The 18,143-nt window shown below is 52.8% G+C and overlaps 1 protein-coding gene across 4 annotated transcripts in view; it reads left to right on the forward strand.

The window, feature by feature from the left end:
• ARRB1 (arrestin beta 1) overlaps positions 1-18,143 on the forward strand; it is a 179,690-nt gene that overhangs the window by 129,773 nt on the left and 31,774 nt on the right. For all 4 annotated transcript variants that reach the window (XM_073333877.1, XM_073333850.1, XM_073333860.1 and 1 more), the window contains 2 exons: positions 5,227-5,271; positions 8,215-8,411. In XM_073333877.1, coding sequence (XP_073189978.1) covers positions 5,227-5,271; positions 8,215-8,411 — 242 coding nt within the window. The remainder of the gene's footprint in view (positions 1-5,226; positions 5,272-8,214; positions 8,412-18,143) is intronic.

Below are 18,143 nucleotides of genomic sequence, written 5' to 3' on the forward strand. Positions count from 1 at the left end.
CTAAGTGTTTCTTGATTGGGAACTTACTGAGAATAGTCCCTTCTCAAGAAGCTGACCAAATGCTTCACTGAGGCTACTTAGAATCAAAACACATTGATACAAGTACATAGCCAATATTTATAACGTCAACTACAAAAATGATACACCCATACAGATAGCATAATCACAATCAGAAAATCATAACCTTTCCATAGACACCTTACACGGCAACCTTTGTAAAATATTTGCTGCAAATATATAGCAGTGTTTGCAACAATGATCTATACGTCACAGTTTATGTCAATAACATCACAGCCTTTACTTCCTAGGTGCTGGATCAAGGGGTGTCCTCTTTGTCTTCTAGAAATACCCCCCAAATTCATTGTCTTCACTCAGACACAGGAAACCTCCCGTGGCTTGTTTCTTTTTCTTTGTGCTCCTTTCCCGTGGACTTCACATCTCTTTGTTAACATTTGACTTTATATCCAAACAGGCATCCATTAAAAATACAAAGCTTACTGTGCCTATTTTAAATCCCGACCAAGAGAGAGACATTTCTGGAGGAAAACCTGGTTTTTTTCCCGTGCTAGTGACTAATACTTTGATACAGACTTTAACCATGTATTTTCAGGATACATACATAGCTCTTTACACAGTATCTTTCAGAGTCAAGTTACACTGTTTGTCTTGAGATGCTTCCCGCCCTGTCACCAATGCCTGGGAACGTGTACCAGAGTCAATTTCTAATTCTCATTATTATTTTTATTATGCACTTAGCTTTCCCGGATTAATTACACAGAGTAGCAGAGAACATTGCTTCTCCATTTTCTCTCCTCTTGCACATCGTGGCTTTTTTCATATTTAATTACAGTCCTGCCTTTGATTACTTTAGCTAAGGGAAAAAAAACCTTTTCAAATTGCTAATTTCTCCTCCCTGGGAATTTGCAACCTGACTCATCCGCACATTGAATCTAACTTAACTTAATCCAATTTAAATTTTGCTGATATGGATTCTTCTGCTTTGTTTTCATGTAGCTTTCCCCTGCCCTTCCCCACAACAAACTAATTAATTTCAGCACATGGCTGCCCCTTATTAGTCACAGATTGGAGCACAGGGCCTTCGCGGGCTGACATGTTTGTTTGCTTTTATTCATGTGCGTTGCAATACTTTCCTAGAGTGGGTAGCGCCAGATTGATAGCCCGGAGGTACTCCACGGCATCTCCTGGTGGTGGGCCTCAGCCTTTCCCTGCTGTGTCCATCCTCACGTCCTCCATCAGCACCATAAACACGCATAGGACTTTACAGACATGCCAGGCTATGATCCTGCCCCAAGGAGTTTGCAGTCCTGCTGGGTAAAGTGCTTAGTACACTTGTGTGAAGTTGCTTGAAGCCGCAAGCCCTGTGGCTGAGATTTCTGATGAAAATGTGGGGGAGGTGGGGAGCAGGAATAGTTTTCATCAAACTGTTTAGCAGCAAAATTTGACTTTTCCTCTAAAACCTGAAAACACTCCGGTTGTTGGTGGTTTGATGAAAAATCAAACCTCTAGAAAGAAAGCAGGAGCTCCCTGTGAAAGGGACTGGTTGGTGGCAAGCCCAATTTCCCAGCCAGAAAGGTACAATGGAGTGCCTTGACCAGCCCTAGCTCCAGCTGAGATCAGGGCCCCTTTGAGCTGGGTGCCTGTGACGATGTGACGCAGCAGGGAGGGGGGAGTGTTGACCTGGGGATGTGCCCTGGGGATGGGAGACCTGAGAGCCTGTCACCTGAGCCGGGAGGGGGAGGTAACACCTCTGCCAGGAATGTGGACGGAGGCTGCAGCAGGGAACCGGCTGGGTGGGTTTAGTTCCAGTTTGGGGCTGGGTGGAGGAACGCAGGGAACCCCAGGGCTGGGGTCTAAGCTCCCTGCTCCCCCAGAAGGACTTGACTGAGGGGTCCTGGTTGTACCCACAAGCTCTGTTTTGGACTGCGTTCCTGTTGTCCAATAAACCTTCCATTTTACTGGCTGGCTGAGAGTCTCAGGGAATCCCAGGAAGAGGGGTGCAGGGCCTGGACTCCCCCACACTCGGTGACAACGCCGTAGAGATACCGAGTGGGAGACAGTCCCTGTCCCCACGGAGCTCACCAGCTAAGCAGACAAAATGGACAGAGGGTGGGAGAAAAGACGGATCCTGGTCCCCGTTTTATAGCTGAAGAATTGAGGGGCCTGCTCAGGGTCTCGCCCAGGGAGTTTGTGGTAGAACTGGGAATGGAGCCCCATTCTCCTGAGTCCCAGTGCAGGGCTGTGACTCAAATTCGGCCCATAGGCTTGGCCCCTCTGTGGAGATAAGGCACACCAAGGGATGGTGACAAGTGACCCTGGTGGGTTCTGCGATTCCAGCTCTTGCGGGAAGAGGCGTAGAGGAGATGAGCTTGGCTAGATGTGTGGCTCAGGAGAGGTGTCGAGGGAGGAGTGACGAGCGCAGAGAGAGACTGGGCCAAACCCTCCAGCTGGGGTGGTTCTGAGGACACGCCACCTTCCCTAAACCACAACCAGCAAGCAGATGCCTTCATGCTGTAAATCCGCCCCAGAACTGGGTTGTGGGGGTCTCTCTGGGCTGGGTCCCTGAGCCCTCCTCCCAATCCAGCCTGCTTGTCCTCACTGTCCTGGCATGGCACAGATCGGTCCTGCCTACATCTCACACCTCGTTTCTTCCCATGCTCCTGCTATGCTGCCCTCCTTTAGTGTCCTGCCCCTGCCTTTATCCCCAGCAGTGCTTTGTTAGGAGTGAAATAAGGAAGGTGCAACAGATTTACAGAGGAGACTAGGCAGCGTTTGGGTGCAGCATGTTAACCCGTGGAACCTGCTGCCACAGAGTACTAATGAGACAATCATAGGAGCCAAACAACCTGCCTGGGTCCAGGGTTCTCTAGGGCTCCCTAGTCTAGCGGAGAAGGTGTGGCCGTTTAACAGTGATTAACCCCTGGAACAAATTCCCAAGGGAAGGGGTGGATTTTCCGTCTCTTGACGCCTTCAGAGTCACACTGGCTGCCTTTCTGGGAGATGCTTTAGTCCGGCCCAAGTGACTGGGCTCAAGCCAGAGGTAACTGGGTGAAATTCTCTGGCCTGTGTTGCACAGGAGGTCAGATGAGAGGATCTACTGGTCCGTCTGGCCTTGGGATTGACGGACGATGATTTGACGGTGTTATAATGAGGAGGGCACAACGGATCAGCTGCTGGGGTCAGGGAGAAAGCCTTCCCGCTGCACCCGTGTGGTGTTGTCTAGCAGGTGCATATCGAGGACTGTTGTCCCAGGGCCTGATTCAAAGCCTGCTACGGCCAGCAGGAGTGTTTCCTCCCTTTAAAGCAGGCCTGCAGAAGGGATACCAGGCCTGGATGGACTCTCGTTCTGCTATGGCCAAACCTTTCCCCGCTAACCCTGCATTCTGCGGAGCTGGGAGTGCGAATGGCTCATCTCTGCTGCTGGGAGGAGAGCAGCTGTCCGGTGAACGGGCTCAGTTGGTTCGTTCGGCAATGGGACTTGATCCTCACGAGTGATTTCTCTTTGGGCCCAGCGCATTCCACCTGCGCTCGCTGCTCCCAGTGTTGCGCGAGTGGGAGGGTCACGTTTATGAAGTGTGTTTTGTCACCCGGCTTCCTAATTCCCATTGGCAGAGAGGAACCTTTTCTCTACTCCGGAGGCCACCCCTTTATTCACTTTGGTCCCCATCCTCAAGATATTTAGGCACCTCGCTGTCACTGAAATATCAATGGGAGATGGGCACCTAAATACCTTTGAGGATCTGGGCTTTCCTGCTTAGTCCTTATGCACCCCACTGTTCAGTGTGGATTACATGTCCCCCTTGCGGCTGGGTCCACAGAGAGTATAACTCTGCTACGGGTCCCTCCTAAGGGCTTACAGTCCTTTGGCTCAAGCATTAGCCTCTCATGGTTCTTGCTCGGGAGGTCCCAAGTTCAATCCTTGATGATGACCAAGATGATGGTTGGTGCAAGCTCTCTTGGGTTTCCGTGGTAGCTTTGGCCTGGTGTGTGTTTAACCGTCAGTAAAGTTAGTGAGAGCAAGGAGAGGGTAAACACCCTAGAGCTCATGAGGGTCATGTAGAGGGAAGTTTTCCTTGAGTATTTGCTATAAAGTGGATTGGGCATGTAAATCGCAGTGCCTCTGTCACAGGCTGTCCAGCCAGTTGGATCAAGGAGCCTCGCATAATGGCGGGTCAGGCAGAATTGGCAGAACCCTGGGACACTCACGATGGGAGCTGCCTCTGGAGGGCAGTCATCCTCCGTTTGGTATGTGGCAGACAGCCCATGCCCCAAAGAAACGTGCTTGAATTCACAGCCAAGAAAGAGGTGAGCCATAGTCTCCCAGACGAGCTACTGCAGAGAAACGCCTCTCGATGCACTCACCAGTGAGTACATGGCTGGGTGTCAAAGGCTCGGTGGAGGGTGAGAAAACCTGGATTTGTGCTGGAAATGGCCCACCTGATGATCACTTTAGATAAGCTATTACCAGCAGGACAGTGGGGTGGGAGGAGGTATTGTTTCCTATTCTCTGTGTATATATAAAGTCTGCTGCAGTTTCCACGGTATGCATCTGATGAAGTGAGCTGTAGCTCACGAAAGCTTATGCTCAAATAAATTGGTTAGTCTCTAAGGTGCCACAAGTCCTCCTTTTCTTTCTGCGAATACAGACTAACACGGCTGCTACTCTGAAACTTGGTTCTAATCGCAGCTCTGACTTGTGAGACCTCTGGCAAGTCACTGAAGCCCAGATCCTCAAAAGTATTTAGGCTCCTAACTTCTAAAGAAATCAATGGGAGTTAGGCACCTAAATACCACTGAAGATCTGGGCCTTAAAACTCCCTGTGCTTCAGTTTCCCAGTCTGCAAAGTGAGGATAATACTGCCCGTCCTCACAGGTTCTGAGGCCTAATGCTTGTAAAGTCCTTTTGGATCTCTAGATCTGGTTCTGGTGTAGTGGAGAGAGCTGGACCAAAGGGGAATGAGAGCTGGATCAGAGACGGGGCCCCATGCAGGAGAGAGGGGGCATGACTGAGATGGATGGAGATGGTGTGTGAGGCTGGTGGGGAACAGGCAGACCTGGACTTTCATAATCTGTAGGACGGGATGTTGTGGGACACCAGGGAATTGTGTTTACGGGACACACCTGAGATTCTCCCCGCCGGCCCCAATGCAAGGGAGACCAGTTCGTGCTCTGAGTTTCCCTCCTAATTCTGCCTGTCTTCTCTTTCAGATGGCGTTGTGTTGGTTGATCCGGAGTACTTAAAAGAAAGGAAAGGTAAATGCTTTGCCATTTCATTCCAGCTGACTGCCATGTTTAACTGGGGCTTCAAAACCCACATGGGGGAAAGCAGCCTCTCCCCTGTTCTGCCAGGGCATCCTAATGCGCTTTTCCAGTCCCCTTCTCCAAGCCCATAGGTTACACTGACCAGCAAGGAACAGGAGCCCCACTGAAAACATGCTGGCTTTATACGGCAACAGAAAAGCACAGCCATGGCTCCTACATATCGCTGGGGGTGCATGTAGATCAGTTATCTGCTGCACCAAAGTGGGCCAGGGACCTCCTGACAGCACGGAGACAACCCGGTGCGCAGGGCTCATTCGGGATTAGCAGCCGTGTTCAGCACCTCTACTGGAAGAAGTCACACAGAGAATCTCAGCCTAGCAGAATAGGCGGGAGGGGGGGATTGCCTCCAACTAACCACATCTCCGAAAGGCCCCACGTGGCGATGGCAGGAAACCTCAAGACTAAAATTCTGTTCTCTTAAGGGGTCTTGATTGTGAAGACTGGCGAGTACAAAGCATTTCATTCAGCTGGAAAACTGTGCCCTGGGTCATAGAGAAAGAAGGAGGCTGCTTTGGTTGTTAAGGCACTTGACTAGAACTCAGGGGAGAGCTGGATTTGAGTCCCAAGTCTGCCAGGGACTTCCCCTGTGCCCCTGTGCAACCTCACACTTTCCTGTCTGTGAAACGGGGGTGTGCAACAGGGCACACTTACCCTTGGAGCACCCCCTTGTGTCTGTGTGTGTAATGTCACTGGTGTCCTTGGCCCTAGCGCCTCCTACAGGCTGCCTGCCTCTCACTGGGTCTTCTGGGACTCAGCGCTCTGGCCAAGTCACAACGTTCAGGGTAACTAAAAGGTCCAAATGAAAACCAAATTATCCTTCCACTCCCTGGGGCTATGGAAGTAGTTCTGTGTCCACTTCCCAGTCCCGTCTCAAAGCTCCCTCCCACAGCAGCCTACCCTGCTCCCTGGGGTTTCTTTATGTAGGAGCGTCCTGCCTTGTCTGCTGTCTCCGCCTGGATCTTGCTATCTTTCCAGGGCCTGCTGCAGGATTCATACTGTCCTTGCAGCCTGCCTCGGTCTGCCTGCTCCAGGCCTGTCCCAGAGAGAGGGAGCTCTCCACCACATCTCTCCTGGGTCTTCTCCTTTCACCTGTGTCTGAGTAGTCCTCTGCGGCTGGGGTCAGTCACTCTAACTCCATTATGAACTGCCCCTAGGCTGGGGGCAAGGCTGATGGGTAGCTGCTCAGTCATAGGCCAGGTTTGCCTGCAAGGACCTGCCAGGCTGCGACAGGGTATCACAGGTTGGCTGGCCCTTTAAGGGTAGTTGGGCTCAGCCCTACGTGTACCAGATTAGCACCCACTCTTCTCCCAGGTGGGGTGATTTCTTTAAAAGAGCTAAGAAAACTCAGAGTAGAGGAGGAACCTCAGGCAGCAAGTTGGGTGCCTTTGGAAGACCCTGAAACAGGGTCTTGCGGGGGGCAGGGGGTGACTCAAGGGAGGTAGCCCGGGAGTCAGCACTCTGTCCCAGAGCACAGAAATGCAAAGGTAGCCCAGAATGGGCTGGGAGCTCAGCCCAAAGCGAGGGCTGAAGAACCCAAGTGGATCAAAAGAACTTCTTGTTTGTTTGGACTTTTGCTACCCAAAAGGGAACTGAACTTGGAGAGCTGAGCCATATGAACCCCACAGGAGAGACAGAAAGACTTTTGGAGGAGGAAACTGAGACAGGGAGTGCCTGCAGCACCACATTCAGCCAGCAGGGGGTGCTACAGGGCAAGGGAGGGTATTTCCTTTTAACCCCCTCTTAGCTTGCGAGCGCTCTGCATTGGGGACTGTCTCTTACTACGTGCGTGCGACGCCTAGCACTAGTCTGTTCTGTTCAGGTTTTTATGCAGCGCGCCCGTCCCCGAGCACAGTGACTAGCCCCTGTGCTTTGTACTTTCTCCCTTTGTTTTCCCGGATTGTGCGGGGTCCTTTTCGTATTGTATGGACGCTGTGCTCGGGGCTTTTGTGGGCAAGAGGCCAGGCTGACGCAGCGCCCTCCATCCCAGTTCAGCTCTCTAGGCATGACTGTAATGGAAACACTAATTGTGCTGGAACAGAGATACCGAGCACACAGATAGAGACAGTCCCTGCTCTGCAATCTACGAGAGACAAGAGCAGCAGAAGGATGGGGATCTAATGTCCAAGCTAATGAACAAGGTGATGTTCGCCCAGCTTTGCTAGCAACGTGCTGGAGTGGGGAAGAGACTGATCTAGGTTCAGCTCTAAAACAATTTGGAGGAGGGGTTGAAATCATTCAGAACCCTCCTGCCCCCACCGTCACCCGCACTCCAGAGGTGGCAGGAGAGGCTGTTATTTAGGCCTTCGGACCTTGCTGCAGGCGGCAGGGCCAGTGAGACTGGAGTCCGCATGGAGCCAGCCGCCCAGATCTGGGTCCCATCCCCCTAGTCCGAGTTCTTTCTCCTGGGGCTTTGGTTTGATCGTTTCGTTTTCTGTGTGTGACTATGGTACCGTGAGACATTGACGGAAGCAAATGCCCCTCCACTCGTGTCATTAAATCCAGGTTCCCACCCCCGTGTCTCGACTGCCAGCTCCGTCTGTTCCTCTCCCCCCCCTGCACACACATGAAAGTGCTTCTGCACGTGAATCTTTCATCAAACCCACGAAAACCTGCCATGTTAGCGGCTGCCCGTGGCCCTGACCCTCCTCTGTTACACCAGTGGGAATCAGGAGACCCTCCTTCCTCATTTATGGGCCTGCTCTTGTGGCTAGGCCAGTGGAGTAGGAGGCAGGAGATCTAAGATCAGATGCCAGTTTTGCCACACGTTGCCTGTGGGAACTTGGGCAGAGCACTTTGTCTGTCGGTCGCCTGATGCTGACGGTGGTGAGAGGATTGGTGCTGATCTCTCCCGTTTGATACCTTCTGTCCCCGCAGTCTTTGTCACGCTGACTTGCGCCTTCCGCTATGGACGGGAGGATCTGGACGTGCTGGGACTGACCTTTCGGAAGGACCTGTTTGTGGCCAACATCCAGGCCTTCCCCCCGGTCCCTGAGGAGAAGAAACCCCTGACGCGACTCCAGGAGCGACTGATTAAGAAGCTCGGCGAGCATGCCTACCCCTTCACTTTCGAGGTAGGAGTTCCTCCCATTTCATTGTCCTTTGTCCCCCTTTGTCTCTCCTGCCCCTTGGGCGGCGCCTTCGTCCCAAACCAAGGCAGAGCTGGACCAGATCGGAACGTGGATGAGATGTCTCCACGGAAACTCCGGATCACTGCAGGAAGTGATCCTGGCAACACAGTAGGTGGTGCTTTGCCACCCGTGCTGGGGGAAAAAAAGGGACCACAAGTTTCACCCACAATGTGCTAGGAGCTGCACATATACAGGGAAGGTGCAAATTCCTCCCATCAAAGGGCCCGATCCAGCAACAATTGGCCCTGGTCCATTAAGAGCTGCTCACGCAGTCTAAGAACAACGGCTGTATTGAGCCCATACAGGTCTCTGCAGGAGGTCAGGCTAGATGATCCCAGTGCTCCTGTCTGGCCTTGGCCTCTACAAATCTATATTTACATTTTGGACTTTAAATTCTCCCAATAGGATTCAGGATTCGTTTTCCCGCCGTGTCCCAGGCTGCTGGGCAGGGTTGCTGTGTGCTGTTTAAAAGCTGTTGCTTTCCACGCCTGGGGTGCCTGCGTTTAGATGATAGGGTGACGTGATCCCTTGATAACGCAGTTTTTCGTCTAAGTTTATGGAGCGCTTGGCTGAGAGCCCCTCTCTGACTGTCCATCGTTATTCTCAGCTCAGCGGTTTCAGACAGGTGCTCTGCACCGGGCTGCAATTGCTCTGAGCGAAATGAGCTCTCTCTGGGGTCGGGAATGCAAAAAGGAGCAGCTTGCTGGCTGGCCGGAAAATGTGGTCTAAAATTAGAGAAGCAAAGTGGCCTTCCCTGCGACTTCCCATACTGATTAAAGAGTAACCGACGAAAAGAAAAAATGTCCAGTTACAACGGAGTGGTCTAACATCTGCTCCTGTTGCACCCACTACCTCCCCCGAGCCTGGGCAGGCGCTTGGCTATACTGGTCTGAGCATCACAAGATCTGTCTCTATTCCTGCCTCTCCGCTGACCTGCTGGGTGACCACGGGCACGTCACATTGCCCCTCTATGCCTCGGTTTCCCCTCCCATCCTTTGCCTATTTAGACAGCTCTTTGGGGCAGGGCGTATTTCTCACTGCATGTATATACAGCACGTAGCACAACGGGGCCCAGATTTTGTCAGTAATAAAAACAATAAGCCTTTTCCTGGAGATCGCTGGGCATTCCTGGTTTGAGTCAGATTGAAATCACACACAGAAGAGCCTTTTCTGACTTACATCTTTTGAGAAAGAATCACGCTAGAATAGCATTTCGGCAATACTGCCCAGTTATAAATGTTACACAGAGCCCAGGGCCACGCACGGGGCAATTACACATTGCAGCTAATACCCCACCCACAAGTCATTCACAGGTAAACGGTGCTTTAAGCGTTCTCACTCGCGGATTTGACAAGAAAATGAGGCCTAAATGCATGCCAGGCCGCAAATCTAGATTTCTCAGGTTCTGGATTTATATACTCTGTTTGCCCCTCTACCCTTTGACCAGCCCAAGCGCTAATAGGCTGGATTACAGACGATAGCCCAAATTGAAGAGCTTTCAACTGGAGCAAGTCCCAGGCACCAGGCTAGGGGCGAAAATAAATAAATAAATAACCTCTATCAAAGCCCCCACCCACAATCCCATGTTCTACCCACCACCCCAGAGCAGCTGCACGTTTCTGCTTTGCCAGCAGCAGGGAGATGGTTAACAGTGTTTATATTATGCTCATTTTGCATCAGAGCAAATGCCCCATTGGTAGCTCATGCCAGTCGTCAGAGCTGCGGTTGCAGGCTCTCTGCAGATTCAGGAAGGCAGCGCTGCAGTGGGCCACATAGGGAAAGCTTTCTTTGCAACCCTTAGAGCTAGGAACTGTTTGTAACATACATTTTTAAATTCTGCAGTCACTGATGGGACCTTAACAATACCCTGCCTCACATTGGCTCAGTACATCTAGTCTAGCCCAAGATTGTTTCCTACTGCATATTCTCCAGTGCTATGTTCAGTCTAGCTCACAATTACTCAACTGGTGAGGTTTCTGCCTCTTCCATGGGGAAACTATTCCACAATCAAATAGCTCTCACAGCTTCCAGTAACCACACAGACATCCCATTAGAGCCACTAAAACATGCACTGGTCTGAGAATCCTGCAAACACAACAGAGGAGAGGGCAGTCAGGGAAACTTTAATGTAACCAGCAGCCTCTTCTGCTCCCTGAACCAGGGGATAAGGAGGCTGTGGGGTGCCACTAAATCAGGGGTGGGCAAACTTTTTGGCCCAAGGGCCACATCGGGGAATAGAAATTTTCTGGCGGGCCATGAATGCTCACAGAATTGGGGTTGGGGTGCGGGATGGGGTGCAGGCTCTGGGTGGGGCCAGAAATGAGGAGTTCAGGGTATGGGAGGGAGCTCTGGGCTGGGGCAGGGGATTGAGGCGGTGTGGTGGGGGTGAGAGCTCTGGCTGGGGGTGTGGGCTCTGGGATGGGGCTGGGGATGAGGAGTTTGGGATGTCGGAGGGGGCTCCAGGCTGGGACTGAGAGGTTCGGAGGGCGGGAGGGGGATCTGGGCTGGGGCAGGGGGTTGGTGGGGTTGCGGGGGGGGTGAGGGCTCTGGGGTGGGGCTGGGGATGAGGAGTTTGGGATGTCGGAGGGGGCTCCAGGCTGGGACTGAGAGGTTCGGAGGGCGGGAGGGGGATCTGGGCTGGGGCAGGGGGTTGGTGGAGTTGTGGGGGGGGGTGAGGGCTCTGGGGTGGGGCTGGGGATGAGGAGTTTGGGATGTCGGAGGGGGCTCCAGGCTGGGACTGAGAGGTTCGGAGGGCGGGAGGGGGATCTGGGCTGGGGCAGGGGGTTGGTGGGGTTGCGGGGGCGGGGGGGTGAGGGCTCTGGGGTGAGGCTGGGGATGAGGGGTTTGGAGTGCCGGAGGGGGTTCTGGGCTGGGATCGAGGGGTTCGGAGGGCGGGAGGTGGATCAGGGTTGGGACAGGGGGTTGGGGCGTGCGGAGAGGCTCAGGGGTGCAGGCTCCAGGTGGTGCTTACCTCAAGCGACTCCCAGAAGCAGTGGCATGTCCTTTCTTTTGAAGAGCGAGAGGGGGCCATTGGAGTGCGTAGGAGCCTGAGCGGGGCCATGCCGCTGCTTCTGGGAGCCGCGTGGTACGGCCCCCGACCCTGCATCCCGGCTGGAGCTCCGGGGCGGGGCAAGCCCCAGACCCCGCTCCCCAGCAGGAACTCGCGGGCTGGCTTAAAGTGGTTTGCCCACCCTTGCATTAAATGCTACAGATTGTAATAGCCGGTGGAATAGGAGAGAAAGCCGTGCTTAGGTACCAAAGTGATATAGACTGCGTAAAGGGAAAGGGCTTGTTCTAAGGGTGAATTATTATTTGTATCACCATAGTGCCAAGGAGACTCAGTCATGGAAGAGACCCAGCCATGGACCAGCCCCATGGGCGGCGGGCATCGTAGGCAAGGGGAGGCTGTGCCTCCCCAAACAGCCTACCATGGCCCCGTTCCCCGTGCAGCCACTCGGGGCCCCCAGGGCAGCTGGTGCTGGGCCGAGCTGCCTGCCCGGTGCTCTGGGGCTGGCTGCGCGAGCACCGGCTCTGGGGGCGGCCTGGGGCTGGGGGTGCGGCAGCCACGCCCCCCGGGGGCTCCGGGCACTGCGGCTGTGATGCGCCAGTTCTGCTGGGGCCTCATCCCCGGCCATCCAGCGCTAGGGCCAGGGTGCCGCGGTGGGGGTGCGTTGGGCTCCTGTGCGGGAGGGGGAGGTAGAAGGGGGGACAGAAGGGAAGGGGAGGGGAGGGGCCTCCGGCACAAGGGGAGGGGCCGTGGGTTCGCCTCCCCGGGCAGCCGGGTATTGGTTGGCAGGACGAGCTGTGGTCTCTGCCCATCAGCAGCCTGACTGTCCTAGGCCTGCTGGCAAAGTGTGGTGAGGAGGACAGTGAAGTAGTGGTTTAAGATGGCAGGCTGTGCGCAGCCGGCGAGCACATTCGGCTCCACCCCGGCAGAGCAGGAAAGCAAAGCAGCAAGATTTCCCATGAGTGAAGCTGCCGCTAAGCTCCCCGGGATCACCAGATTTGTAAACACTCCCATGCCCTTGTAAAACAACATTAATTCCTCTGCATCCCACAGATTAAAAATGTGTTTATACATTTGATAACCTCTTGGGTTTGGGATATTTAAAGGGCTGCTCGCTTTAAACTAGATCCTGAATTGAGGGGAGGGAGGGTTGTTTGTTTCTTTTTAAAAGTAGGGAGGGTTGCAAAGCCTAATCTGAACAGAAAGTTTTTGATGGTTTCTTCATTTCAGTGAAAATGGTTCCCACCCCACACCCTCCATTTAAACCTGACAATTCCCCATCTCATACTCTAGTACCTGAAAACCAATAAGTGAAACTGACTAGAAATTGACTAATAGTCATGAGGATGAGTTAGTTGTGTTACAGTAATGCCCAGAGCCCCAGTAGGAATAATGTCCCCATTGTGCTGGGCACTGTGGTAACACTTTCAAAAGTGCCCAAGTGATTTAGGAGCCTAAATTCTATTGAAAGTCAACAGGACTTGTGCTCCTTAGTCACATAGGACCCTTAGAAAATGTTACCCTGGATCTATACAAGACAGTCCCTACTCCAATTGGCTATGGAATTAGTGAGCAAGGATAGGAAGGACAGCCCAGTGGTTAGAGTGCCAGACTTAGATTCAAGTCCCTGCTCTGCCACAGACTTCCTGTGCGCACTTGGGCCAGTCCCTTAGCTTCTCTGTGCCTCAGTTTACCATCTGTACAATGGGGACAATGGCCCTGCCCTGCCTCCTAGGGAAGTGAGTGAGGATAAAAACATTAATGATTGTCAGGTGTTCAGACACAAGGGTGATAGGAGCCACGTAAGTACTGAGCACAGGAGGAGGTTAGGGTGAGGCGGAGCCTCTGTGATTTCAGGACTCTGCATGCTACAGAGAGAAGGCTGCCTCGACCTGGTTGGGGAGGTCAGTTCTTTCACCTTTTGCCACTGGTAATTTTGTTTCAGTTCAGCCTTAGTCACTCTAATTTTTTAGTCCCATTAAGTTGTATCTAGAGAAGTGGGTTTGTCGTCGGACTTGTGGGAGAAGCTGCGGGAAGCATGTTTCACAGCATCTCATCAGGGATGGCTCAGCTTCATTCTTATCCGAGGGACTTGTAATCAGCAGCCCCAAAGGAAGACTCCTCGGACGCATCTGCGTCCCTGAGAAACCTGGGAGAAGTGATGCATCGCGGAAGGGAGTGGCATGCGGGAATGTAGACAGGCGACAGGCTGGGGATCGAGAGGTGGCCCAGAACGCGACACAGACCATGACATGAAAAGACACTGGGAGTGGACTGAGCTGTGGCAGGGAATGATGTGGCACAACAGGACGTGCCAACGGGACATAAAACGACGAGGTAGAAATGAGCTGGAACCGAGCAGAGGGGGATAAGTTCCAACCAACCAGGAGCCACCCTTCTCCTTTCTGTCCCTCACCCACTTACTGGCATCTCAGCAGCTCCCTTCAGGACCGTTCCCTGCACCCACTAAAGGCTGTCCGTGTGAAGAGAGACACAAGATAACTATTTATATTAATCAATCTATAATAACCCAATCAAGCCCTCACTGTGCTGGGTGCTGTACACACACACACAAACACACACACACAAAGACTGCGGATGATACAAAGCTGGGAGATATTGCCAATAGAGAGGGGGACCAGGATATCCGACAGGAAGATCGGGATGATCTTGTAAACTGGAGTAATAGCAATAGGATGAAATTTAATAGTGAGAAGTGTAAGGTCATGCATGTAGGGATTAATAACAAGAATTTTAGTTCTAAGCTGGGGACGCATCAGTTGGAAGTAACAGAGGAGGAGAAGGACCTTGGAGTATTGGTTGATCACAGGATGACTATGAGCCGCCAATGTGATATGGCCGTGACAAAAGCTAATGCGGTCCTGGGATGCATCAGGCGAGATATTTCCAGTAGAGATAAGGAGGTGTTAGTACCATTATACAAGGCACTGGTGAGACCTCATCTGGAATACTGTGTGCAGCTCTGGTCTTCCATGTTTAAGAAGGATGAATTCAAACTGGAACAGGTACAAAGAAGGGCTACTAGGATGATCCGAGGAATGGAAAACCTGTCTTATGAAAGGAGACTCAAGGAGCTTGGCTTGTTTAGCCTAACCAACAGAAGGCTGAGGGGAGACATGATTGCTCTCTATAAATATATCAGAGGGATAAATACCAGGGAGGGAGAGGAATTATTTAAGCTCAGTATCAATGTGGACACAAGAACAAATGGATATAAACTGGCCATCAGGAAGTTTAGACTTGAAATTAGATGAAGGTTTCTAACCATCAGAGGAGTGAAGTTCTGGAACAGCCTTCCAAGGGGAGCAGTAAGGGCAAAAGACCTATCTGGCTTCAAGATTAAACTCAATAAGTTTATAGAGGAGATGATATGATGGGATAACATGATTTTGGCAATTAATTGATCTTTGACTATTAGTGGTAAATAGGCCCAATGGCCTGTGATGGGATGTTAGATGGGGTGGGATATGAATTACTGCAGAGAATTCTTTCCTGGGTGTCTGGCTGGTGAATCTTGCCCACATGCTCAGGGGTCAGCTGATCGCCATATTTGGGGTTAGGAAGGAATTTTCCTCCAGGGCAGATTGGGAGAGGCCCTAGGGGGATTTCGCCTCCCTCTTTGGCGTGGGGCACGGGTCACTTGCGGGAGGATTCTCTGCACCTTGAAGTCTTTAAACCACGATTTGAGGACTTCAGTAGCTCAGACATAAGTGAGAGGTTTATCGCAGGAGTGGCTGGGTGAGATTCTGTGGCCTGCATTGTGCAGAAGGTCAGACTGGATGATCATAATGGTCCCTTCTGACCTTAAAGTCTATGAGTCTATGAGACCGATTGGAAGCTCTTTGGGGCAGAGACGTTCTGTGTTTGTGCAGTGCCTGGCACAACGGGGTCCTGGCCCGTTGACTAGCCCCCTAGGTGCATGCGGACTACAAACAATAATAAGACCAGAGAGTAGAGCTGACAACCGAAAGACGGGGGAGCGCCAGGGAACAGAGACAGTTATGCTCAGTGTCATAATCAGGCACAGCACGCCAGCTGAATGGCTGCTGGCTGAGAGTTTTGTAGGAATCGTGGCGAAGGTGAGCTTTGAAGGAGGATGTTGTGGTGACTTCCCTTGGATACTGAAATCAGGTGGAAAGGGACGACTAGCACCTGCAGGCTCTCGGGAAGGGAGCTTGTGCTGCCTCTCAGCAGCAAACCTTCGAGCAGGGATGGTTTGTAGCGCGGTGCACTGGTCTGACAGCAGGGCCCTTGTTGTGACTGTCGGTGCAGCCGCTCGCTCTGTGCCCTCTGGGCGCTGGACTGGCATGGCAGGCAGGACTCCAGGGTTCTGCTCCTGGCTCTCACACCGATATCCGGGGTGACCGTGATCATTTAGAGACAGAATTTCAAAAGTGGCCTTTATGTTGGGGTGTCTCTGGTTGCCCCAGGCCTGATTTACGCTCACCTAAGCAGGCGTGGGGTAGGTCAGTACTTGGAGGGCAGGCCTGTGAGGAATATGCAGGGTGGTGCTGGTGAGTCAGTAGGGGGTGCTCTTCCCTCTGAGTCACGGCAGGACCAGTGCCCCAGCGTGGCACTAGGGGGTGCTGTGCTTCGGAAGTCCTATCAGATGAGCCCCGGGCACTGAGGTCTTGCTATTCCTGATCATTAAATACCACATGGCATGTTTGGTAAGAGATTCAGCTCCAACACCCTGGATAACGTCTACTCAGGTAATTCTGTTCTGCCTGTCTACATTTCCCCCTCTCCCATCTGTGCTTTCCGTTGGCTACAGCATTCTTCACGCAGCTGTTCTGCGTGTGCTGTGTTCCCCCTCCGAGGTGGCCGGATTTCGGCGGTGGGCGAGGTTCTGTCCCAGGGGTCTGGCTCGTGGGACTTGCTCACATGCTCAAGGTCTAACTGAGCCCTATTTTTGGGGTCGGAAAAGAATGTCCCCCCAGGTCAGATGGGCAGAGACGCTGAGGGGTTTTCGCCTTCCTCGGCAGCTGGGGCACGGGTCACTTGCAGGTTTAAACTAGTGGAAATGGTGGAGTCTCTGGAGCGCGAAGGCTGCAGCCCATGATTTGAGGATGCCAGTAACTCAGCCAGAGGTTGTGGGTCTACTTACAGGAGCCGGTGGGATCTGGCCTGTTGTGGCTAAATTGTGGATAATTGTGCCCTCTAGTGGCTGAGCCGTGGAGCTGCTTCTGTAGGTCCCAGTGCCTTGTCCGCTCATCTCAGCTGGGGCAAGGATCCGCTCCTCCCCTGGGTCAGCCGTCGCAAACGGAGAGGGGCCTGCCGTGCCGGCGGCGTCTGTCGCCCTTCAGCTGGCGTTGCCCAGCACGCTCGTCACATGGGCCATGCAGTTTAACTGCTGTTGCCGTGATGCTGTTTCATTAGCAGCCCCTAGGGGTGAGGGAGAGCTGGGCTTGGGGGATTTGAGGCTGTGGCCCCAAGGTCTCCAGCTCATGCAGAATGTTCCCTGTGATGCTTCCCGGGGTCACTGCCACCGGCCGTTAGCATGAGGAAGCCTGTCTGTGCCTGTCAGGGGTCAGCTCCTTAGCCCCACGGGCCATGGGCAACTCAATCCCGCCCCTCTAGGCCTACGCAGGGACAGGTGCACCCCAATCCCCGAGTCCTTCGAGCACCCCCTGGAGCATCCAGCCCCTGGTATGCTGATTCCAAAGGAGCAGGACACCCCCACTTACCAGTTCCTCCTCAGGTCCCTGCTCTGCTAACACCCAGCTCTTAGATAAGTTTACAGTGAAAACAAGGAAACACTTATTTACCAGTATAGAGACCCAAGTAACCACCAGTAGGAGTATTGGAAGCTCATCTTTATATCTACAATCAAATCATAACACTCCTCCTAGAGCCTAGTCTTACTTAACTACTGCTCGCCGGAGGTCCTTCCAGCCTTTCAGAGCTCTTCAGCTGTCATCTCCCATTCATGAGAGAAGTCCATGCTGCCCGCTAGCCTCCTCAATGAAAGATTCAGGGCATGTCTCTGCATTCCCATAGATACTCCAGCAATCTGATGTCTTTACTCCTGAGCAGGATCCCCTCCTGCTGGTTGTTCTCCATGTAAATGCTCCCCCTTGAAGATTTCACAGTCTGTTCACGAGCGCTTGGTGCAGTATGCAAACAGGTGTCCGTTGTGAGACGTGCAATGCCCAATACACTTGTGACCACACAGGGAGGGAAGCGTCTGTTACTTCCTGGTTTCCTGCCTTCCTTTTCACTGGAGACACACAACTTCTAAATACACACATTTCACAGTGATTACCGTGACTCGTGGAGATGTCGCAAGCCACCTTTTAGTGAATTACACTGCATCTATCTGACCCAGGGGACCCTGTCAAACTCTTTGCACCCTCTGAGACTTTGTTAGCTGGCACCAAGAGGTCTCTGGGTCAGTCCCTGCAAGCTGTGGGCTCGCCTATCACCCCTGGCTTAGCCACAGAACCGTTTGCACACTGAGGTGCAGTGAGAACCTGTGCAGGTCACTGGGGATAGCAGCAGGGCAGAAAGCAGCCCACTGGTATGTGTGTGGGGCTTCTCTGCAGAGGGCAGGGAAAGGAAACACTCGGGAGTTGCCAGGGCTCTCTAAGGAGCCGTCTGACCCCAGCTTGCTGGGCCGGCTACAGCAACCCTCAGTAGCCGGGACA

Source organism: Lepidochelys kempii, chromosome 1 (assembly GCF_965140265.1).
Source record: "Lepidochelys kempii isolate rLepKem1 chromosome 1, rLepKem1.hap2, whole genome shotgun sequence".
NCBI lineage: Eukaryota > Metazoa > Chordata > Testudines > Cheloniidae > Lepidochelys > Lepidochelys kempii.